The sequence below is a fragment of the Rhea pennata genome, chromosome Z, assembly GCF_028389875.1.
Source record: "Rhea pennata isolate bPtePen1 chromosome Z, bPtePen1.pri, whole genome shotgun sequence".
Classification (NCBI taxonomy): domain Eukaryota; kingdom Metazoa; phylum Chordata; class Aves; order Rheiformes; family Rheidae; genus Rhea; species Rhea pennata.
Genome location: NC_084702.1, coordinates 10,754,609 through 10,779,401, shown reverse-complemented (window position 1 = coordinate 10,779,401; position 24,793 = coordinate 10,754,609). Strand labels below are relative to the sequence as shown.

General features: G+C 43.2%; 1 protein-coding gene across 2 annotated transcripts in view; it reads left to right on the top strand.

Moving 5' to 3' along the window:
* Positions 1–338: 338 nt before the first annotated feature.
* The window catches only part of NRG1 (neuregulin 1), a 98,696-nt gene continuing 74,241 nt past the window's right edge, over positions 339–24,793 (top strand). For both annotated transcript variants that reach the window (XM_062599611.1, XM_062599610.1), the window contains exon 1: positions 339–966. In XM_062599611.1, the coding sequence (XP_062455595.1) occupies positions 339–966 (628 nt within the window). The remainder of the gene's footprint in view (positions 967–24,793) is intronic.

The window sequence follows — 24,793 nt, the reverse complement described above, 5'->3', positions numbered from 1 at the left end:
GCTTGAGAGGCATTTAAGAAATTATAAAAGTGGCCAGGAAACAGCAGCTCAGTAATTGCGAAGCCACTCTTGCTTGAGGAGAGTGGCAGAGGGCTCTGGGTGGAGGGAGAGGGGGTTTCTTGTCTTTCTTCTGTGCATTGCTCCTCTCCCAGTTTGGATGATGCTGCTGAACTGGGACCTTTTGTTGATGCCCACTCTGTGATTTTTGCAGAGCGCTGTGACTGTTACTACCATCTTATTTATTTACTTATTTATTTTTTGTCTGTGTCTCATAGTAATGGACTGTGATAGAGTTAAGGCCTTTTGGAGGTGAGCTGCTTGAGAGCTGGTGCTTAAACATGTCTGAAGTAGCTGCTGACACTTTCCCCAGCCCCTCAGCTCAGCTGAGGCCTGATGCATCTCTCGAGGGGCTCCCGGCTGAGGAGAGCATGCCAGGGACCCACAGGGAGGACAGGCGGATCCAGGGCATAGCAGGCCTTGCCGCTACCTGCTGCGTGTGCCTGGAGGCAGAGCGCCTGAAGGGTTGCCTCAACTCCGAAAAGATCTGCATCGCCCCCATCCTGGCGTGCCTGCTTAGCCTCTGCCTCTGCATTGCTGGCCTCAAATGGGTCTTTGTGGACAAGATTTTTGAGTATGACTCTCCTACCCACCTTGACCCGGGGAGGATAGGACAAGACCCAAACAGTGCTGTGGATGCTACAGCCCTGCCTGCCTGGGTGCCTTCGGAGGTGTACACCTCACCTTTCCCCGTAACTAGCCCTGAGAGCAAGGCTGATGTGACCGTGCAAACGGACAGCTCGCTGGTGCCCTCCAAACCATCCCTCCAGCCTACCCTCTATAACCGCATCCTCCATGTCGGGTTGCTGTCCTCTGCTGCACCTTCACTGCCACCACCCGCCTGGGAGCCTACCACAGCATCCCAGGCGCAAGCGACAGAAACCAACCTGCAAACTGCTCCAAAACTTTGTAAGTAGAAAGATACATTTCTTTTTATTACCTTCCACCCCCCCCCCAAAAAAAAAAAAAAAAAGGAGAAAAAAGAAAGGTACTTAATTGCTTCGCATCTGTCTTCAGGGAGGATGTGTGATTGGCATGCTAATGCAAGCAGGGTTAAGGCAGGAGTGGTGTGGGTGACCCCCCTGAGGAGGCACCTACTGGCCTCTGAACTTGTTCGAGGTGCACGTGGCAATGACGAGGGCTTCGTTTGGGACCTGCGTAAAGAGCTGGTGCCAGCGACTTCTCTGCATCCGCAAGCAGGGAAGCGTGTGGTTCACCCAGCGTCTTTACCCGACCGCTGTTCCGTGTGGCCCGTCGGCCGATTTCTCTTGTAAATTTGATTTGCGTCCTGTACTGCAGCTTCCGTGTGCGTTCGTTTTCTTCGCTTTGCCTGCAGAGCACTTCTGCTGCATCCTTCCCAAAGTCTGCTGCTGGCAAACGTCCCTGTCATCTTCCTGAAACAGTCAGGGAGAACAGCGGGAAAGAGCGACAGCATATCTGAAGCAGCTAGAGACCGGGAATTATTAATTTAGCAGTCAGCTTATGATCTCTCCTTTTCCCTTATGACCAGAGTATGTATTTCTTTGTGTTTTTCTCCTCCTTTAGGAGGTGAATCTTGTTAAACTTTTTTCTCAGACATTGCCTTGTTGACTGTAGTGGGTCATTTCAGGAGAGTGTTCCTGCCCATGGAAAGGGATCAATTTCTGAATGAGGCTTTACTCATTCTTGAAGCAAAAAAGCACCCAGGGCACCTGGGTTATTTTCTCAGTAGCCATCACAAAGCTTCAGACTACTGCATTGCTAAAGTGTAATTTCTTTGACATTCAGCATTTCAGCCCATTATCTGCAGTAGATCAAGCTAGCAGATCCTGAGCTGTGCAAAACTGTGCAACTCTAGTAAAAGCGAAGGCAGCGTGCTGTTCTGCGAGGGCACGGGGCTTGGCTTTCCCACAGAGGGCTGCAGTCGTCAGGACAAGAAACTCGGATCCTGGTGAATTGCCTTGCCAGACCCTATCTCATTTTTTTTTCTCCTTGTGCCTTTCGTGTAATACCACAGGACAGAAGCCCTGGAGCTAGCACATGCTGGACCTCACCCTGGAGCCCTGAAGTCACGAGAAGTTTGCTGCTGAGCTTGGCCCTATGAGGATCAAACTCAGTACAGATATGCAGCAATTAGATTAGAGATGATATTCTGGGCTGGATGCTTTTCTGGTAAAAATGTGCCTATGCACAGTAGCTACCAGGATTTTGGTGGAGACTCTTCCAGCTGAGAGTCAGTCCTGAACACCTTGCTGTTGGGAGCTATCCTAGGCTCACTGAAAGGAAATTTTAGATACCCCTACAGAAGCCTCACTCCCTTGTGCTTAGCTAAAGAGTATCACAAGCCATTGGATTAAAAGTAATTTATCTGAGGCACCTGGCCTGATAGGGCAATATTGCTGTGCAGTTAAGTGACAGGGCTTTTTTGTCTGTATGAAGTAAGCAATTACTTGAATTACCGGGACACTTAACCAGCTTTGCAGTTATACAAAATTAGACTAAGTGATTTTTTTTTTTAATGGCTGAGGCAGAAAATCCTTTTGGAGTGAAAATGTCGTAAGTGGCATGAAAGAAATGACACCTCTTTTTACTTTATAAAGTGACTAGGGAACAACATCCAGCCAAAATTGTTTCTTTCCTGCAAGAGGAATAAGGAGCCAAGAGCTAGTTGTGCCAGGGCCACCTTCACCATTTTAAATCTCCACATGCGAGGCAAACCTTTCTCATCACCTGGTAGTTTCATCTCTGAAGTAAATAAAGGAGGGAAAAAAACATTCTTTGGAGCAGTCGCTGGCAAAAAGCTATTATCTATGTTATTATCTGCTCACATCTGGGCAATAAATGGGGGTCCAGAAATAAAATGATTGGGTTGGATTTTTTATTGTTGGCTTAATTTTCTTGAAATAAATGTCTCCTAAGTGTTCTAAGACATTCAGTTCCCATATAGATGTGGGCTAAAGGAGAGGTTGGACTGGCAGTAAGTTGTGTTTGGTTTGCTCTGGGTGAGACAGTCTCATAGAAAGCAATTATTCTGATTGTGGCAAGTAATTCTGGCTTTGGCAGAGGGCTGCAGTTCCTTGCAACTATAAGAAAATGTAGCTGGAAAAGTGCGTTGCAAAGGATCTGCCTAAGAATTGAGAGACACCCAAAAAGAACTTTTTGGACAGCTCCCAAACACTGTCTTGGGATTTTTGAAACAGCTGTGTTTAAAACATGTCTTTGCGTTTTATGTACAGCAAGATTTGTTGGACAGGTTGACAGATTGCATCGATATAACTTTTTTTTAAGAATGCTTTTGACGACTATAAAATTCTGAGAGAGGTGCCCTGGGAAGCAGCATCTGCAAATAGGATTGTCCCTTCCGATGTCCTTTTTTCTGTTTCAGGAAGAATGAAGCAACTTGTTCACAGAAAGCCTCTTTTGTGCTGATAACACATATATATATAATCTTAAACACAGAACTAGGAAAGAAATGTCACATCTCATATTCTGTAACTGACTTATCCCTTCTGAACCAGGCCGTTCCATGAGTTTCCAAATCCTTTTCTCTCTTTTCGGTCTTACTCAGCATATTCCCCTTAAAGCTGTATCCTTCAAGGTCATAGCCTGTTGAGAGCTAATTGATTCTTCCTCCTTCTGGAGCCTGGGAGAGAAAGCAGGAGAGAGACAATCCTAGTAATTGTGTCTGGTGCATTAGATTCAAGGCTGGTCTCCCTCCTATTATTACACTTTGCCCTCTATCAGTACCGGAATAATCTCTTCCTTTCTTCTCAGTTTCTGTTTTATATTGTAGTATCATTTATCCTTTGCTGAAACATGAGTCAAAGGTGAGTGTGCTAAAGCATTCACATATTTAGTGAGCATGTCAGTTTTAGCTCGCTTACTCTGGAGAAGGTTTCATTATATGCGGGATATAATATTACTCACTAACCTGCAATTTCTCTCACTCTGCAAAGACACCTAAACTTTAAAAACAGTAGTACAGTAAGGGGCTAAATTTTGCTTCTTCCTCCACCATCATTTTTGAATACGATCCTACAATTTACTCAGATCTAGTTCTGTAGTACTACTAAAATCATGTTTATATGATAATTGCTTCTTTACAACTGTAAAGAAATCTTTACAGATCTTCCCACTTCCTTCTTTTGCAGATAAGTGGAACTTCACAAAATAAATTAATATTTTGTATAGATCTGGAATGAGGAAGGCTGACAGACCAAGGAACTTTGAGTGTGATGGGGAACCGTGGATCTCCAACACCTTCTTCCTGGCCTGGTGCAGCTTCTTGTGACAGTTGAAACCACCCGCCCCAGTCACCATTGTTGTAACATGGTGGTGGGTCCTTTCCATTCTGGCCTCCTTTGCCTCCTCAGGGCCCCATAAGCTCCTGGGCCAGCCTCACACCTCTCCTGGTATCGCTGGCCAACAGGCCACCTCTCCCTGACCAGCGGGCATCACTCCATCATATATATCATCGTATATATCCCATATATTTGGGACCGCTGAGTTGCGTTGGCCATAACACAGGGAGGTGTGTGGGGGCTGGCAGTGCTGGACCCCAACCATGGGGCTGCTGGCCAAGGTCTACCACCTTTCCCTGGCTCGGTTTCACTGGGAGAATGGTAATTCCTCCCTGTTTCACAGGCACTGGCTGTCACTGGGAAAATGTAGCAAAAAGAGGAAAGTGCTGGGCAGCTCCCCTAGCTAGGACAGCTCCTTTCTCATGTTGCTGATTTTTGATGGCTCTTCATTTGTGCCTGGAGATAGCCAGAAACCACTGCTATTTCCCCCCCTCGGTGGGTAAGGTGTGCGAAGACTCCCATGGAGGACTAGTAAGGGTGTTTACCTAAGAAATGATCTTAGTTTGCCTCTGAAGTAATTCAGACACAATGGCTGTATTTCTCATGTCATTTTAGAATTAGGAATGAGGGGAAAAATGGAAAGAAAAATTGTCTTTAACTTGGTTTTGTATCATACGGTAAACATCACTTAAAATTTCTTTTCTCCTTTTTCACCTCCCCTTGTCCTATTCCAGTTCTGCATTTGACATCCTTTCCCCTGTATGGAGTAATTTTTGAAGGTCTATATTTTATCTCTGTGGTAGGCTGGAGGATGCCCTTTCCTTCAGCTCTAAGTGCTGCAGCCCAGCTAAGGAACCCCATTTATAAGCAGCAGCAGTTGATTCATAGCAACTACTAAAGTAGCTTTTTGTTGCGTTTGTTGTGCTTTTTCTCGAAGCAGTCTGGTTTTGACTGCTGCTCTGTAGCTCCAAGCAACAGAGTAATATTGCAGGATGTGATCCATGCCTGGCACTCTCTGACGGTGTGAAGGTCAGTGATATCTCTCCTTGGAGAGCAGCAGGGGGCTATATTCACAGGAGGGGAGAGCAGGTGGTACAGTACAGGCTCTGCAGCATCTGTTTTCCACACTCACTATTACTATGCCAGGCAGTAGTGGAAGGAGATTGTTTGTTTCCCAGTGCAAGGGGAGAGGACCTTGAAGCAGATAGTGCTCTACTTCTGATACCCTATTGATGCTGATTAGCTTCAGACACCTAAGTGCCTGCATCAGGAATTTATGCTGCCTTCAATTTTCCAGGCAGCATACAGGAAGAGATCTCTGTCAGAGATGGTTCCCAGCGTGAGTTTAGCACTAGTTACTCTCTTTCTTCAAGGAACGTACTGGGAGAACAACCTTGTAGTTCAGCTTCTAAATTAAGTGCCCACTGCAAAATTCAAAGACCGTATTTGAAAGCCATGAGCTTTCCTTGACACGTGTCTTGTGAATTAGCAATTTCTTGTCACAGCGAGGTTATATTTATATTTACATTTTTCTGTATGCAGCAGGAAAAAAATAGCATGGATAAAATGGTGAATAAAGGTGAACAAAGATACCAGACAAGTTCTGAGCCAGGCTCAAGAGTGTAATAAAGAGATACTGATCTTAGTAAGCCTTGGAGACACAACTGGGCCTCCATTAAGAAGCAGCAATAAAGCAAGTGCCAATATACCGAGCCAGCCAGTCTGTATTTCCCTAAAACACTTCCTTCCCTGATATCCCAGAGGTCATTGGGGTTTGCAGATGTGTATAGTTATGGTAGTAATACCATGAGTAAAGTGGGACTGGGACTGATGGCGTGAGGTGTGTGAGATGCTGTAAAATTCAGGAGTTCAGGTCCATTAAACCTACTAAAGCAGTGACTGAGGTATACAGATTTCCCCTCTCCACTCCGGTTAGTAATACTGTGTCTCAAATGCCCTCAGTAAGCACATGTTCCAGTCAGATGAATTCCTTGTCATTTTGCATCTTGTTGTAATCATATTATCCCTCCTTCCGAAGCTGTTCCTTGCATAGAAACAGTTCTTCTCTACTTTTAACAGGCAGAGGGCTGAACTGACCAGTGTGCCCAACTCTGCCTTCCTTTCCCCTAGAACAGCATCCCAGAGTCATGGCTTTTACAACTGCATCAAGGGTGTGGTTTCATTTTATAAAAGGCAGAATATAATGAGGAAAGAACAGTGTTTTCTCTTAGTAGTAATCTGAATTTGTCAGTGTGAAATAATGGTTTGCAGCTACATTTCTTTAAAAAAAAGCTTCATTTTAATTTGTAAATTTCACTGACAGTAAGTTATAAATTCGTGCTACATGGAGCCTCTACATTGCCTCCTTCCTCATTTTTATATACTAATATATACATTCCTCATTTACATACATATGCATGTATGTGTATAGAAATTTCATATGTATATGGAGTATATGACAATCGTTTCTTTATTAAAAGTGACATCAGGGACTGCACTGTATCGTAAGTTTCTAAGCAAAATTGATTAAAAATTGATGTCATAATAAAGCCCAAGCTTTGGATTTTCACTGCAGTGAACTGAAATTATCATCTTTCAGTATCTATTGTACTAGTAAGTGAAATGTTTGGTTCCATGTTGATCCACTGCAGATAAACACATGCAGCAGCTGATCTCAGGATTGCAGTGTCTGGTCTATGGTTCCCAGAGAAACCTCAGGGAACTTTCTCAGCAGATGAGAAGGCAGAATTTGGAGAAGGCTTATAGAGGCTAAGTAGCAAGTTAATTGTGATGCAGAGCCAAAATGATATAAATGAGCATTTTCATCATTTGCAGTCCCACTAATGGAAATGCAATAGATTTGCTGCAGAAATCCAACTCAGAATCAATAGCAATGCAATGAGGCAGCTGTTTCAAGGAGAGCACATGTGATGCCAATCTACTGCAGACAGTACCTGGGCAGAGACTGCTTTGGCACTGTGTCAAGAAAGGGCAGACAGCCCCAGAGGATGCCATGGCAGGTGATGAAATACTTCATAGTGGAAAAAGCTTCTTTCTCCTAAGATGAGGTTGTGTTAGGAGGAAAAGCTTTGGGAGGCTTGGGGCAGAGTACTGTTTTATTTGAAGAATTCAGATTTGTTTGGACAAAACAGATGCCTCTTTTTTTGCAAGGTTCTATGCAAAGTGAAAAAGGGAATCTTCTTGCTTGGGTTTGTGTTCAGGCCACATGAAATCCAGGAGTGACTGAGGCACGGTGCCCAGGTTTGGAGACAAGTAGGTTGGTTTGGCTTATCACCTGCCAAGGGCTCCTGCCCTCTTGCTCCTCAGGCAGACTACGCAGGCTCTGTCTTCACATAGATGGCTTTTAGAGGCACACTCTCCACCCACACTATTATTACTGAGGGGAGCCCAGTATCCTGGAGCATGAGCATGGTGAATCACAACTTGCTCTTTCACATTCAAATGCTACATTGAGCTCCTAGGCTCACACGGGAGGTACACATTAGACTCAGTAAGACATGGTTTGAGCATGACCCTTGCTTGGCAATTAGAGAGCTCTTGGAAGCAGCAAGGGAGAAGTCTCTGTACTTCATTTTAGGGCACTGTAAGGCTAATGTGTCTGCTTATTTATGATCTGTCCCATCCAGTCTCCTGCCCCCCATCAGCCGTAGAGACTCAGTCGCTAAGACAACAGGAAAGGTTTTAGCTGGGGGAAGATGGGCAGAAACAGATCCAGTGGGATGTGGTTGCCTGTCTCTGCTGTCATTTCAGACAGCCTCAAGGCTAAGCTAAACCAGAGGCCAGGTCAGTCTCCATTCACCTTTAGACAAGAGTGGTGGGATTACAGCATCCATCTATTAGCTTTGCTTCTGTATCGTATTATTATGAAAGTCTCATTGTAATGTATGTCTTCTCACAGAGTAAATTCAGCTTTCTCACATACACTTTGACTATCCCCCTCCCCCACTTTTTCCTTTTTTTTTTTTTTTTTTTTCATCTATACTTCATCCTGGAACAGCACGATCTCATAATTCAGATAGCTTTTTAGTTTGGCAATGAATATTGCTTCAGTTCTGGAGATGAAAGAAAATCAATAGTAGGTTGGTAGTCACATGGCACAGGGGGGAGTACATGAAGCTGTGATCTTAAGCGCAATCCGTGACATAGTTCAGTTTTGCTCTGGAATTCCTGAAAGAGATTTGAATTTTACATTTTTTACCAGTCAATTAATACACGTGATTAGACAGATCAAAGGAGAAAAGAGAATACTAAGCTCATTCAAAAGTCTTTTTTTTTTTTTTTTTTTTTTTTTTTTTTTTTTTTTTTTTTTAATAAAGAAAGACTCCAAGCTCATTAAAGATAACTTGACTGTTCTAAGATGCTAACTGAAGTCAGTACAAAGTTGCTGAGACTAGATCTCAGGAAAAGAAACCTACCTTTTTCACGACAGTAGATTAGTCTAGATACTTAATTCAGTTTTTCAGCTTGGAAAAAAATGGCTTTAATTTTCACTTACATAAAGATTCTCTGGTTCATGGGTCTGTTAGACCTAGCAGAGCCTCAGGATGCTCTAGCCCACGAACCACAGGACACAGACTATCTTCCTAACCGAAGTTTTCACCAATACACACCAGTTACAGTGTTACAGACTGAAAGCGAGCAAGTTTCTCCCTTTCCCCTTGTTCTAACTTCTCTTTTAAACAGGAGTACCTAGTCTGACTTTGGCTTTGAAAATATGTCTTTGCTTTCTGGCGATTTGTCCATTTAGATCTTTCTCTCCTAGACTGAAAAGCTCTTTTGTGCCTTGTATTTTCCCCTCAAAAAAGTGCGTGCACCCTGTAATCAAGTCAGCTCTGGATAAGTCTTTTTGACAGGGCAGGCAGACTGAGCTCCATAATTCTCTCCATGGAAGGAATTGTTTTCAATCTTGGAGTTATATCAGCCCCCTTCACGCTTTTTAGTTTTCAGGTAAATAGAGCTATAATTTTGATGTGATAGGCTAGTCCAAAATTCCAACAAAAGACACCCAGACTTGTTCAGTGTCCCAGTCACTGTTCAGAAGTACTCAACATGCAATGAACTAGGACTGGTGTCCATTTAATATTTTAAGCAGTAAATAAATAATGATGTCCAGTCAGGAGAGAATGCCCATGTCTCATGCATGCAGAGGCCCATACAGTCCTGCCCTTGAGCTGTCCCCAAGGTCTCATGCCTCTTCTTGCTGAGGTGGAATGACAATCATAAAGGCAGGTCAAGGGGAAAAAAGACCAGTATCACCATTCTTCAGCAATGCTGTGTGCATTTTAGGAGACAGGACAGCTTTTCCATTCCCATCTAGTTCTGGGCAGCCAGACCCACCTTTTGGTGAGCACCTTTCTTGTGTGAGCAGAAAGCTGGCTCAATAGTTTTAACTGTGTGTACTCCTTCGTTCCCTTGACTTCTGCTAGTGCTTTTAATGATTTCTCCCCCTGTGCCTGCTGACGCTTTTCCTACCCTTAGCCAAGAATCATCACATCCGTTTACCCCTCATTCAGCATATCTTCTCAGCTCCTCCAACAAGAAAGGTTCTTCCTTCCAAAATTGACAGCAGCTCCAGAGTGTGGATTTGTGAGTGAGAAGGATTTTGGTGAATGCGCACCACTCTGGGTCAAATGAGCTTAAAGACACTTTGCTTACATAGTAGATTCTCATGTGTTTTAGTCTCATGTGTGGTGGATCTACAGCAGGAACTCAACCTGACAGGGTTGCATGATGTCTAGCAGCTTGTGTTATCAGGACATGAGAATTCAGGTGCATGATGATATCAAGAGGGTCACAATAACTGGAATTTTCAAGATAGCTTGGACTAGCATTCCTGGCATTGCGCTCAGCAGGATGGTTAGCAATGAAGGTAATGCTTACCTAGTAATGGAAAAAAAAGTGCTCTACAAGAGCTAGATGTTAGGATGAGAGGGAGAACTGTGAGGGAATGAAAGAATGGTATTTCTGTATACAGTCTGAGCTGATCAGGGTACAAATTACTTTCCTGCTTGGACTATAGTGGTAAAGTTTTAGGAATTAAAGATCACAGGATAAGAAGGATGACAAGAGGATTCTTTTTATCTGGGTAGAGAGTCCTGAAGAGGTTTTTGAACTAAAATGCAATAGGGGAATGTAATGATGTGGCCAAAAAAGTGCTGGGGAACTGTGAAGAAGTGAATATATCTGCAAAGCACAGAAGAGTAGGGGAGGTCTGATCCTTTCTCAGTCGGAAGAAAGCAAGAAGAATCTGTGTCCCAATGTGCTCCCTTGCTAAAATGTTGGAGTATGAATGCAATAATCCCTTCCTTGTCCATACTGCACTTCTAAGGCAACCCCTACAGTGCAGGTGCTCTCATGGAATCACAGAATAATTGAGGCTGGAAGGGACCTCTGGAGATCATTTAGCCCAAACCCCCTTCTCAGAGCAGAATCATCTGGAGCGGGTTGCCCAGGACCCTGTTCAGTCAGGACTTCAATGTCTCAAGGATGGAAACTCCACAATTTCTCTGGGCAACCAGAGTATAATCACTCTAACAGCAAAAAAAAAGGCTTTTTCTTAAGGTTAGATGGAATTCTTGTATTTCAGTTTGTGCCCATTCTCTTTTGTCTGTTCACTGGCTACCACTCACAACAGTCTGCCTCCATCTTCCTTACTCTGTCATCAGGCATTTATACACATTGCACAGATCTCCCAAGCCTCCCCCATGATAAACAGTCTCCGCTCTCTCAGTGTCTTCTTGAATAAGAGCTGCTCTAATTCATTAATCATCTTCATGGACATTCACTGGACTTTCTCCAGTAGCTCCATGTCGCTCCTGTGCTGGAGATCCCAAGACTGGACACAGTACTCCAGTGTGGCCTCACGAGTGATGAGTAGCAAGAAAGAACTGTCTCCATTGACCTGTTGGCAACACTTCTAATGTGGGACCAGGTGCTGTTGACCTTTTTTGTGGAAAGGATACATTGATGGCTCATGACCAGCTTGTTGTCCATCAGGACTCCCAGAACCTTCTCTGTAGAGCTGCTTTCCAGCAGGTCAGTCCTCAGCCTGTACTGGTGCATGAGGTTATGCCTTCCTGGGGGTAGGACCTTGCACTTCCGCTTACTGTACTTCATGAGGTTCCTCTCTGCCCATCTCTCCAGCCTGTCAAGGTCCCTCTGAATGATAGCACATCCATCTGGTATACTAGCCACTTCATGTGGTTTTGTATCATCCTCAAACTTGCTAAGCATGCACTCTGTCCCATCATCCAGGTCATTAATGAAGATGTTTAAAAGTATTGACCCAGTATTGAGCCCTAGAGTAGTCTACTAGTGCTTGGCCCCCTGGACTTTGTGCCACTGATCACAGCCCTCTGAACCCAGTATCTTCTGGCAATGCCAACTATGGGCTCTTCACCACTGATGGGATCCAAACAAGTGCCCTTCATGCTTTGATCTCCCCAGGCTTCCCAAGGGCTGGGTTCACTCTGCTCTGCCTGCACAGCAAATCTTGCAAAGCTGCATTTTGTCACTGAATTCTCTTATGCACTTTGTTCAAAAAGCCCTCAGTGCACTCCAGCTATTGCCTCATGAAGGTTTATCAATTCACCATATTTTCTGGGGACTTGAATTCAATAACAGCATTAACAAATTTTGCAGGTTATCAATAACAACTTTTGCCATTCATAACTCTTTTAGCTGTATATTTTTTGTGATGTATGACTGTATGAATGTGTATTCTGTTTGTGTGCAAGGAAAGACTGTGTTTCAGGATCAAAAAGCCAATCAATGCATTAGCACGCAGCATCTGTTTTTCAAAGTCAATTAATGGAAAGATACCACAAAATTCTCCTTTTGCTCTAAAAAATGGTTTACGAGCAGCAAAGCCAACACATACACTGGCTTTAAACATGTAAAGGTTCATGAACATGTCTAATAATCTCTCTAGCTGTTGCTTACTAGCTCCAAGTATTTGAATTCACCATGCTGGGAGATTAATGGAGATCTCTCAGATCAGTAGCTTTTCAGGCAACCCTGTAATTTTCCTAATTGCTGCTAATCGACTGTTTAGTGTTTGCAGTTTCTCCATCTCTAAATTTGGAGGAGGGATTACAAAAACATGTTCTGTAAGTGTATACAGATAACTGGTTACAAGCTCAGGAAGCAGAATTATTAGCTGTGAATCAGAGGAAGCATCAATTCCCTTAAGCCACTTAGCTGGGCAGAAGCTAGGCAAGGGGAGGGGAGTTTGATGTTGTGTGGGGATGAAGACAAAGAAAACAGAAGAATATCCTGTTCACCTTTTGAACAGGACTGAGATCTGACAAGTATGGCATATTTATATGCCAGTATTCAAAGAAGAATTTGGCATCCAGGTTGACTTTTCCATAACAGAGAGCTAGCAAGTTCCTCAAGTTGCAGAGTAATATCTGTTTATTCTCTTATTATGGATTAGAAAAGAGCTATAATGTCTCTCATTTCTCGTAGCTTTTAGTGACACTTTCAGGATGCTAATACATGTTGATTTGACAAAGTGGTATACCTGGGGCTACTGTCTGATGTCAATCAATCACAGGGCAAGACTGTATGTCCCAGCCATTGCACCATGGTATCTTACTGCCCTAGGATAACTGGTTTATATCTCAGTCCCGTTAAGAGAGAAGCTTTAGCAAATTCAGATCCCTCTCTGTGATTGTGGATGAATGCAGATTTATTCAAGTTTATGATGAATATTTGAAGCAACTCTCTACCTGCGTGCTGACTTTCATTTGCACTGATAACAAATTGTCAGTTCAGCTGCACTTGGTTTATTTCATGGTGGTTTAGGATCAAAACTGCTCTTTCCTCTTCCAGTAGCAGTTGCATCTCTCTGTGACGGTATGTAAAAATAGAAGAAACTTTGGAATAGGCCATTTGAAATCTAGTGATAGTTCCACTAATTAAAAGAGAATCATATTCCATTCTTTTGGGTAGCCCATACAATGAATATTCATAAAGCATTAGATGATTATTTAGCAGAAGGAAAGTAAATGTAAAAAAGTGTACATGACTACCAGGGGGTCTGGAGAGGTTGTCAGTCTACTTGCCAGCAAAGCCTTCGAAGTTGGCAATTTGTGACTTCCTGTGCATGATTTCAACCTCAGAGGGGTTTGTGTTCCTTTTTATCACGCTGTAGCTGATCTGCCCTATTCATTGCTTGTGAAGCCTTGGGGCATGTGCTGGACCCAGGGATCTGCTCCTGAATGCAGCTCATATTTTGAATTATGCATGAGCGCATCATGGAGGGGGCTGCACTTCATGGCTTTCATTTGGGGCAATGATGTAAGGACGCCAAAGTAATATAGTGACACTTTCATTTTTTATGTCCTGGCTCAGTTAAGAGCAACTCTTGAATTGTGTCATTTTTCTCCCTGGTGACTGTTTAATCACCTGAGAGAATACCAGACAGAGTTTTGTGGTAAGATTGATTATACTTCCAACAAAGTGCTTCCTTCAGCTGAGCGCCGGGAAGTAGCCTAGTTTAGAAGCTAATGGGCTTCAGTCTAGGGGGGAAATGGTGGCTGTGATTGAAATGTCACTGTAGCACAAGCCCTTTGGGCTGCATGCTAAATGCTGCTGAGATCCTGGAGAGCCTGAGCCCATGGGGAGTGGGAGAGACATTCATGAGGTGAACCGTACGAATGCATGATATGGTGAATACTTCACAAGTGTCAAGGGAGCAGGCATGGGGATGCTCAGCCTTGTAAGCGCTTGCAGTGCAGAAGAGAAAGATATTACTGCAAACACAGCAATGATTTTGTCTGCACCGTTAGCCTGCAGTGAGGTGTAGTGTGCACATGTGGTAAGGTTTGCAATATCCTTGCTAGTGTCAGCAAAGTGTGTTGCAGAACAGACTAGGACCTCAGCTCACACAGCATCAGATGAAATTGTAAAGCAGTGCTCTTCCACCACCACCTTCAGCTCGCATTTTGACACCAGCCTACACTCATATCCCTTACAAGTCTATTGTAGAATTAAAGAATTGTACTCATCAGCCTCATTTTATGGAGAATGAGTTAATAACAACACTGTAGACAACAGTTTACAAATGTTTTGACTTACTTGGGTAAATTCACACCCTCTGAGCACCGACAGTTCCTGTTACAGAGGCAATATTACAGTTACTATTCCAATATTATAGATGAAACCCATGGCATGAAATCTCACAATCTGAGAAGCAGTTGTCCTCTCTTTGAAAGGTGATACAAACTAATGAAAATCCAGGAAGAGGTGGAAATAAAGAATATTAAATATGACTGCATAAAGCTATAATGAAGTGAAAGTCATCATAGAATCCTTCAATTCCAGCCTTTTTTCAGCTGATGAAAAAAAGAATATTGTTTAAAAAGCATAGGACAAAAATAATTCTTTGTAACAGTGTTAACATGATTCATTTCTACCATTTATTGCTAATAATGGATGAAATAAGTGTAAACAAAATTAGATCCTGACATTTCAAGTTAGGTTGTTTCTCTGCCATTTCTTCATCGAATGTTAGAGGTTGTTTACTAATAGCTTCCTTTACTGTTTTTCTTTTTTTTTTTCTAAAGTTGCAGTTCATTGACATTTTATAGAAACACATTTAAGACAACTTAGCCAAAGTTTGGGGGTTTTCCCAAAGTTGAGAGATTTGAATGTCAAATGCATTCTCTTTGGCTGAATCCCAATCAGCTGCAGGATTTGTTTGTTTGGATGGGTTGGTTTCTATTTTCTGGTTTTGTTTTCCAATAGAAATCAATTGCTTCTTTCCAAATCTTTACTACTTTTGCACACAAATACACAAAAACAGCTGGTCATTTTGAAGGTCATCTACCTCCACAGCCACTTTTTCATGGCCACGTGCATAGCATGGGTTCAGATCTCAGCCCTTTGTCTGTTCATGGAGCTCCATTAAACTTAACGGCCTGGACTTGCACAACACAAGATTGCCAGAATGATCTTTAAAGCAGCATCTTCTAAGTCTCTGCATTCTGCTCAGCCAGAGCCAGAAGATATTGTGACGCTTGGTTGCTGTGATGAAGGCATGGTGCTGCTGAGTGATGAGGAGAGGAAGCAGTCACTGCAGCACTACTTGATAAGCATGTAGGCATCTGGCAGTAGCAGAGGGACAGCTCTAGTGCAAGGGGCAAAAAGACACATAGGAGAGGAAGGGCCATGAGAGCTCTCTGGGTATTAGCACATGTGGAGGGGGCACTGATAGGTCTGAGTGTAATCTCCTCAGCAGAAAGAAGCCTCCTTACTCGTCAGCCCTGCCCAGAAAGATTTTTTATCTTTGCCCTTGACTATTGTCATTACTTTAATAAATTGAGTATAAATGTTTGACTTGAAACAGCTCTGCTTTCTGCTGTGTAGGTGGGGAAATGAAGCTAGGAACAATCCTTCTCCTGCCAGTTTGCTTTTCTTTGCAGTGGGGATACTGTACCTATCAGTTCAGTTTAGATGCTGCTGTTGGCAAAAAGTAACCCAAGCATTGCCTCAGCTAGAAATGCAAGATTGATTACATTAGATGTGCTTTATTCCAAGTGTCCTGCATGAAATCAGCTGTTGAGTAGGTTAATACCATTGCTTCAGAGTGGAAAATGCCAATGTTAATACAGAGTTTGTTACAGTAGATGTCTTAGTACAGAACACAAAAGCATGGGATTAGGTCACTCCCAAACTTGTACCTGAGCAAGGACAGAAGGTTTGCTTGTGATGAAATTTCTCTTACTAAATTTTGCATGTGATCGATTGCTGTGTCACAGCAGGAAGCTGTATCTTTTTTAGATTTGAATTCAGCTCTGACATGATGGCATTTACAGAAAACTCAAACATGTTTTCAGCCTTGACCCAAATTCCTCTGATGATCTCAGGTGAGGGCAGGACACCATAACAACACTTTAAACCCCACTTTAAAACTAAACAAGTCTCCTAGAAACCTTCTAGTCTGAAACTGCGGGGAAACAACTGGAAGCAGAGCAGAGCAAATGATGCCTACGGAAGGGACAAGATCCTCCATGTGATCCTTGTGTACTACGAGATGGAGGGATCCTACTTCTTCTTTAGGACTGTTCATTTTGGCATGGTTTTCAAAAGACAGCAGCCCTCAGTGGGGCATCAGATCCTCTGTACAGATTCTTAAGCATCAGTGGTGATGGATACATTAAATGATTTTGGCATGGCTCTAGAGCTGGCAGATTGACTTCTGCTTTGCTCTTGCATTGTGATGGTTTTCTGCAGCGGTCAATTGAGTAGGAAAGATATCGGCCCTAGTACAGGGGCTGTACAGCTCAGATATGACTGTGGCTCTAATAAGCTCTAATGGGATGGATGAACAAATAAATGAACGCACAAGTGGCTTTCCCATCTCCAACAGCCCGGCGTTGGAGCTGAGTTTCCAAGTGTTCCCATGTCACGAGTGTAGCCTCCCATCAGTGAATGCCCTGGCTGGCAACTAGCTGCTTGCAGCTACAGCAGAGGCTGGCATGGAGCTGGAACAAAGCATGTTGGGGGCAGGTTTAGGTCAGTTGGTTTAGCTCTATGTGGTTTGAAGGCATGTCCTAAGACGGAAAGAGTGCTGCTGATCTGTGACCTGTCCTCAGGGGAGCCACGCAGCCACACTCTTCTGCTGCCAATCCCATATGCTACCCAGCATCGCTTTTCTAGCTGTCTTTCACTGTCAACTTTTCTTCCAGGGTGGGAATTATTGAAGGGAGTGCTGTATTCCCAGGATAGCCTGCAGGTGCTTGAGAAGCAAATAACACTGCCCCTCAGTGAGCACTGTCGTTTCAGCGTCTTCTCAGATGGCTATGAGGTGGTCCTGATCCTTGTTTGGAGTCTGGCCAGAGCAATGTAGTTAGCTCCTCGGAGTCAGGATGTGCCACTTCTCTATAGTTTTTACATATTTTCCTGGCCTCTGTACCTTTATCAGGTCACAGATTATGTCCCTCCTGCACCCCAATCAGTCTTCGGAAAATGCAAAAGGTGTCACCTATTTTAAGGCAGGGAAATAGTAGTTTTGAGGCTTCTCCTCAGCATCCTTTGATAGTGGGGATGGTTGCATAGTCTGTGGAGTGCTGCAGTCTGCAAGACATGAGGCAAAATATTGCGCACCTCTTAGAAACAAAACAATAAAGGATCTTCTGGCTTGCAAACTGCTAGCAGCCAAACTGATGCTTTGCCATGCGACATATCTGTTTTGTGCTTGTATCAGGCAGAAATGAAACAAACTGTAGGCCCTTTTTAATATTTCAGGTAAACTGATGGGGTATCGCAGTGGTTTGATTTCTCAAAAGGATCAAAATCAGGAAGGAGGAAAAACACTAATTTGTTAGTAGCTACTTCTACAAGAGGTTGCATGTGTGCATCAATGCCTGTCTAATGAAGATGCAGCTTTAGGCCAGAATGCTAAGGTTTTTAACAAACAGTCTGGAACATCCAAGCATCTGTTTTCATTTACTTTGGTAGGATGATCTCTAGGACTAGTGTGGATTTTTACAGGTATTAAATCCTAATATCCAGGAAAAAAATGAGAAATATGGATTCAGGATGTTGGTGGTGGTGTCCTTATGGCATGGCCCCCTCCTTTGACCCTTTCTCAGAGATCTGAACCCAAAACCAAAAACATCTGTAGCAAACAAGGTTTATTGTCCTGTAGCTGTTACTGATATTCATGACCAACTGTCTGTCTCTGAACTACCTTAATCCACTTTGTATTTCCAAGGTAGTTTTTCTTAAGAGGTCCTTTGCACCCTGAAATATTTCAGAGGTATATTGTTTCATAATCGCAATGCCTTACATCACATCCTGGTTATCTGACACTTCCGGAGAATGACAGTGAAGCTAAAGGCTCTTTATCTATTGCCATGGGACATGGCTAAGACCTCCTTTCATTTACAGATTTAAAGTCTTTATTGTGGGAAAGGGGGAAGCTGTCATTGCTTTTTACAAGGCTAAAATTACTGTATCATTATGGAGATTAAATAGAATAATCTTGACTGCTCTTAATGTATTAGCCCTGCCTGATTCCAACTAAGAGCTGGGAGAACAATATTTCCAGAGGACCATCTATTATTCATCCCTCTTTCTTCTGCTAAATGACAGACCATAGACACTGAGCGTAACTAGTTTTGCTTTTGTTTCAAAAGAAATGGCATGTTGTTTCATCTTTTTTTGGTGCAATTCAATCAGGTCCTTTGGAGAACAAGGAAACAATCTGTTCTTGCCATGGTGGGGGAGGCCATTATTTATTCTAACCAAAAATGGCACTCCAAGATTATAAGACATTAGCAGAGAACAAGCCATAAGGTTTAATAAATCTCCAGAGATAGATAGAGAGCTCTCGAGTAAATGAGGATTCTCGTACAGCCTCCCACTTCCCTTCCAAGTGTGTTGCCAATTTTAGGGAAAATTAAACAATTTGGCAGGGGCAGAAGGCATACCGTTTCTCTCAAAATGACAGTTACAGCAGGTCTTTCCTAGTAATGTTTTACTCAGTTCCTCTCACAGAGGTCTGCTCAGCTCTGTAATTGGTTCTCATAAAATGTATTTGTCTGCTTAACTTCTGCTTTGTCATTCCTGCAGTGCAGGGTCTCTCCAGGGCTAACAAATGGATGTCTTGCAAGCTTAGGAGTGGGGGGCTGCAGGAGGTGGTGCGGAGATCCAGGCAGGCCTTGGATGGCCGTGAAAGGATGGATATTGCATTGTGCAGTAGGGCTGTTTTGAGGGACACACTACACTGTGCAGTGTAGGCAGCAGGGTGTTTTCTCAGCACTGGCAAGGCAGAAAATCTTCAGGTTTGCTGCTTTTGCATAGCAGGTGTGTGCAACTGATTGCAACATGTTTTCCAGTCTTTCTCTATGTGCTGATGCTCATACTCATACTGCTCTGCCTGGCCCACCAGGGCAGAGGTAACGCTTCGATCCCATCCCTGCCTGTTGAATGACTAGAAAAGAGGTAGCAGACTGCACCTTAACTCATTAGAGAGAGGGGTCAGTAGGGAACAAGAGGCTTAAATTGCACCTATATCTTGGTGCACCTGGATAATCTCCTTGCCTGTCTTGCACTTGATGGCAGGGAAATGCTGAAGGAGACTGCAGAAGATGAAATTCAACAATAAGTGACCAGGACCTCAAGCCTTAGGTATTGCACTCCCCAGGGTAATGCAGGTTTTCCCTCTGCTCTGAGCAGAACTTTGGCCCTAATCGTAGTCTTTTGTAAGACTGTAGAAAGACAAACCACAGCAGGACCAGAGCTGGGAATGATGCACATGTTTGTGGTTCCTTTTGGCTTCTGCTGTAGGTCAGCCTAACATTTCAGCCCTTGTTAATAACTTGCTGGTGAGTATTTATTATTGTCAGAATTATGAGTTATGGTTTGAGGCTTCAGCATGCTGTGAAAGCAAACTGAGATAAGGAGCAAAGCTCATCCCCTTAAGGATGCGCTTTAAGGAACAAACTTAAGGGGCTGTTCTCTACAGAGTCAATGGGATGGAGGGGAACATATAAGGATTGGTAACTGGCATGTAACAGCTTGCAGAGGGCTCTGCTTTGATTTGGACCCAAGGATCACACCGGGATTACAAGATGCAGAGCAGAAAACTACAGGATTGAGCATCAGGAGAGGCAGCGTGGCTTGTCTAAAACAAAGCCACTTTCTGAACATGCTGGAAGTCTCTTGCAGGGCCTGGATGAGAGCTTAGTTTGCAATTATCCCTTACGGGCATGCAAAGAGAGAGAGAAAAGCTGTCCCAGGGCTGGATCAGCTCAGCAGTGCCTGCTGGATCAGGCGCTAATTGAGCGCAATGCTCCCATAAAAACAACCGCACAGCTGCTAGCCCTTTCTGTGTGGCAACTCTTAATTAGGGCTGTGTAACATGAGAACTGCTCCGCACCGGCATCACTGCCTTCCCCCTTTTTCCCTGCTGCCCCGGCAGACATGCTCCAGCTCACAGCCTGCCCCTGCAAGGTGGCGGGCACATCGGGACAGGTTTTGTATGAGCAAAGAGGAGCAAAATCATCCCCACCCCTCCTGCACGTTCACACCTCCAAGGCAGAGAAAGGCGCTGAGGCTCATGCCAAGAGCAGTGGTAAATACATGCTCACCTACTCCTGATGGATGCTTCTTCTCATTGCAAGGACCTGTTGGTGGCAGACCAAAATGAAGAAATGATCATACACAGGTGCACAGGTTCTCTCGCTCTCTTTCTGCCTAAAAGCTGTATAAGAGGAATGGAGTTTGGTTTTGTTGTTGTTGTTGTTAGGGTTTTTTTTATTGCAGAGGGGATTTATGCCCTTTCATTAAAACTCATTAGGTGTCAGCCAGAGTACTTAGGTGTTCAAATCCCTTAGAAAGTCTGTGTGCAGGAGAAAGGTTGTGCTGTCCCTGAAAAACACTTTCTGCCAACGCTACCCTGCATTGAATCTCTCTCTGCCCAGGCAGAGCAGGAGCCAGTCAGAGAACAAAGTCCAGCAGTGCCTTCCCCTGCCTCTTCATCTGCAAAAAGCAGGGAAAAGGGGCCAGGGTACTTGCAGCAGTAGCACGTTTTCCCCACAGCAGCTGTTCAGCCAGGTTGGCAATGCCTCCCGTTCTTGTGAATTCGACCAGCGTAGGGGCTGTAAGCCATCAGTTGGATTATGGCCCGGATTTGGTCAGCTGTCATCAAAAACTGCTAATGAATATTGACTAAAGGTCTGCAAGTGTTAATTAAGATAGCTGTTCTTTGGAGATATCTGATTTGTCACGAAAACTGCCTCAGAAAAATAGACGGTCAGACCAACTGTCTTAAAAGTTATTTGCAGCCAAGTCAGATATCGTGCCAATGTGCAGTACTTAAGAGATAAGGAGATGGAGAGTGTCTTGTAAATCTGTCCAGATACAGCCACTGACTGTTCTGCATGGACTAACACTAGTGCTATCGTCACTAGCGTGTCAGTACTCAGAGCTTCCTCCAAAAGTGTCTGCCCCTTGAGCCCTGATACTCCTCAAAAATGTGTATTTCCTTCCTTTTTTATTTTCTTTCTTTTTCATCAATTTCTACTTGTGATAACTGCAAAAATAAGTTTTGAAAATGCGGTTTGTTGAAGTTCAAGAATCCAGGGCCAAAATGTTATGTATCATTTTAAAAGCAATTTTTGATTTTTGTGCCAGTTTCATAATTTTTGAATGCTTAGGATAGGCAAGACAGATTGTATAAACTTTATTGAGAACACAAGCTTAAAATCTTGGCATCTTCATCTGGATTTTAATAGATTTTTTTTTAGTTATGATAAAACATATAAAACATATTTTAATTCATTTCGTTTTATGGCAAGCTCCTCAGGACAGATTTCTGGTTTTCTTTTTTTCTTTAAATATCTTTCCTTGTTCCACAAAGTTTCCAATTTGGCTGAATAAAAATGTAAACAGACCCATATATATTACTGATGGAAGCTCTGGGTGATGTTACAAAAGTCTGAAAATCTCTAGAGAGTTTCAGAAACATGTAGAGCAATTTTTGAACCTTTTTGGAATTCCTCCACTAATAGTTTTTTTCCCCATAAGAAATGACAATTCCGTTCTCAGCAATAAACATCCAGCACCCTCCAAATGACACTTTGTTCCTGGATTGTGAATTTTGCTTTCCCATCATCACCATGCAAAAACATGTTTTCTTATGCACATATACATGCACACATACACACGACACAACCTAAACACATTTTGCCAAATGCAGCGTAGGGATGTTTTTGTCTCCTCACTAATTCCTCTGTTCTCTCAAGAGCTGTATGTCCTACCTTGCACAGAAGGTCATATTTGCTGAATATAGATCCCTCCCTCTTCTGAGTCTATAACATAGATCAGAGCCAACCAAATGCTTTTATCAGCTGCCCCAAGCAGAATGGTAATTATTTGCTAAAACTTAAGCCATGCTCTCATTATAAACATACTATTAAAACTGAACTCCTTTTCATCTATTGCTTAGCATTAGTGTTCTTAGCATGAAAGTTAAAGGTTAAACAGGACTATTGACTCAAGACTCTTAATTAATATCATTCTACCAGAAGGAGCACGAAGCAGGTTGTCTGTCTGAATAACCTTCTTTGGAAAGGAATGGCCTGCTGAAATGTTAACCTCTCCCATGTTTGGAGCTGCATTTGAATTTGAATTGCAAAAGGGTAAATCTAAAACAAATGAATCTCACGTCAGTAGGGAATTTTCATTTCCCAGCAACATCAGAGCCTGGCACTTAATGACCTGTTACAACAGTAGGCATTATACTGCTATACTTCTCAAGACAGAGCAAAGATCTAAAGTTTCAATGTGCACAAATTTCTCTTGCTCTGTTTAAGCATTTCTGACCTTCAAGTTATTCATTCCTTCATCACAGCTCACGTTTAGGGTACTAGATGCTGTCCTCTGGACTCTCCCCAGGTTGTCCACATCTTCCTCCTTTAAAGAACAGCCTCAGGTACAGGTGAGGGTGATGGGCACAGCCCAACATGGAAAGTGATTTTTCTGTGATTTTGTTGATTCCTGTTGTTAGTGATCCATGACGACGCTAATGTCCTTTCAAGAGTTGTTCCCCTCTCCACCGCCTGTGCCTATGTAGTTGACTCATCCTGCTCACATGTCCCCACTGAACATCATCACAACATTTTCCCAGTCCATTGCTCCAGTTTTTCAAAATCGCTTTTCATGAAGATGCTGTCGACTAGTCATTCCCACTCTCACAGACCATAACCAAACTTCTCAACATTTACGGTTCTGCCAGTGTGTGACACAGGCCACAACAATGTGTGACAAATGACGGAAATGTGGAACACTTGTACCCTGTTGTTTAGCATGCTGTAATGGACAGATTATAATCATTTTTAAGCATAAAAACTGTTTATGGGATGTTTTTCAGAAAGAGTGAGTCATGTAAACCAGTTTGTGTCATTTGCCTGTTTATGTGTGATTTGAAAATGAATTCTTTGGCCAAATTACGTGATGGCTGATGCAGAGGGTCTCAGCTGAGTGTACCCCTTGGTACCTGGAGGAGTGAGGCATTGAGCCTGTAGGGCTGAAAGAGAAGACACTGCCCCACCAACTTAGCTACTAAGTGCATCCTCCTCCGTAATGCTGGGAGATGCTCCTTTACCCCCTCTAGTGACTGTGGACCATCTGTAACCACTAGTAATTGTGTTACCATCTTCTAAGAGCCTCTCTCACACATACTCAGGGCTTGAGTTTTGAGATTCCTCCATTCCCCACTCAGTCCCTGCTGGTGGCACATCAGAAGACACTGTGCTTGGCCCCAGCTGTCAGAAAAATGAATGAAAGGGGATTAGTGGCCAAATCTGAGAGCAGACCAGCCTGCTTATGCTACACACTGGAGGCATGCAGGAGCACCAGGGATAAAGCTCATGTCACCTTCCGGCACAGCACAAAACCTTGATTGTACACTATTTCCTCCATGCATGTGACTTCTTTGGCGGTGGTTATAGAGCTACATGATAAAAAGTAGAATAATGCCAGAAACCAGAGGGTGCATCCTGTGATGGGAATAAAGTCAGCAAGGAGTCTGTGAACAGCAGGGACCAGAGAGTGCCATCATCCCTGGACTAGGAGCAGCATGGTTATAAATGCGGTGGTGGAGCCTGGGGGTCCCATAAACAGGAGTCTTTCACCCTTCCCAGCCACACTAACACTTTCTAATCTAGTGAAGGTGTCAAGAGGATAACAGTACCAGTTTTACAGCAGCTTTAACACAGCTCACATTTAAATGTGCAATTTCACACCCATTTTAGAAACTTGCCACATTCAGGATTTGCAATTGAAATGAGAGTGCTTTGGTAAATGTTGTTCTTCATGGGATACTGCTGATGAAAAAGCGATCATTTTTGGTGGGTTTTTTTTTTAGAAAGCTGTTACCACAGTGCCCTCCTTTCCTAAATGCACTGAATATGAGAATAAACTACTAGAGAGGACTAACTCTGGGTTACCAGAAAGGGAAATGTAAAAGGCTTTAGAAAAGATTCAATGAAGTCTGTTCGGTTTCTTGGAAATCCCTTGTCAAAGTTGCCCTTGTAATTCTCACTTGCACCAAATTCAAGATTTAAACATAATAATATGATCAGGCCCTGCTCAGAAAAGAAATAGGTGACCAAAACTGACTTGGTAAAATTTGACATCTCCCCTGCTCCCAAGTTTATTATGTGAGTTGCTATGTTTAGACGTGCAGGGATTCTCCAGGAAGACTTCTGATCTTGGCTTTTTCAGGACCACACTGGCCATAGAAATACATAGCAGAAAGGCTAAACCAGAAAGAAAAAGAAAAGAGAGAGAAAAAACATATTTTAGTCTTTCAGAAACAAATATATTTTCACAAAGACATCTCAAGTGTGGAAAGCTGCAGCTGCTCCTCTATAATCTCTGCAGAAAAAAAGTAGAAGGGCTTTGATGAAAAAAATCAA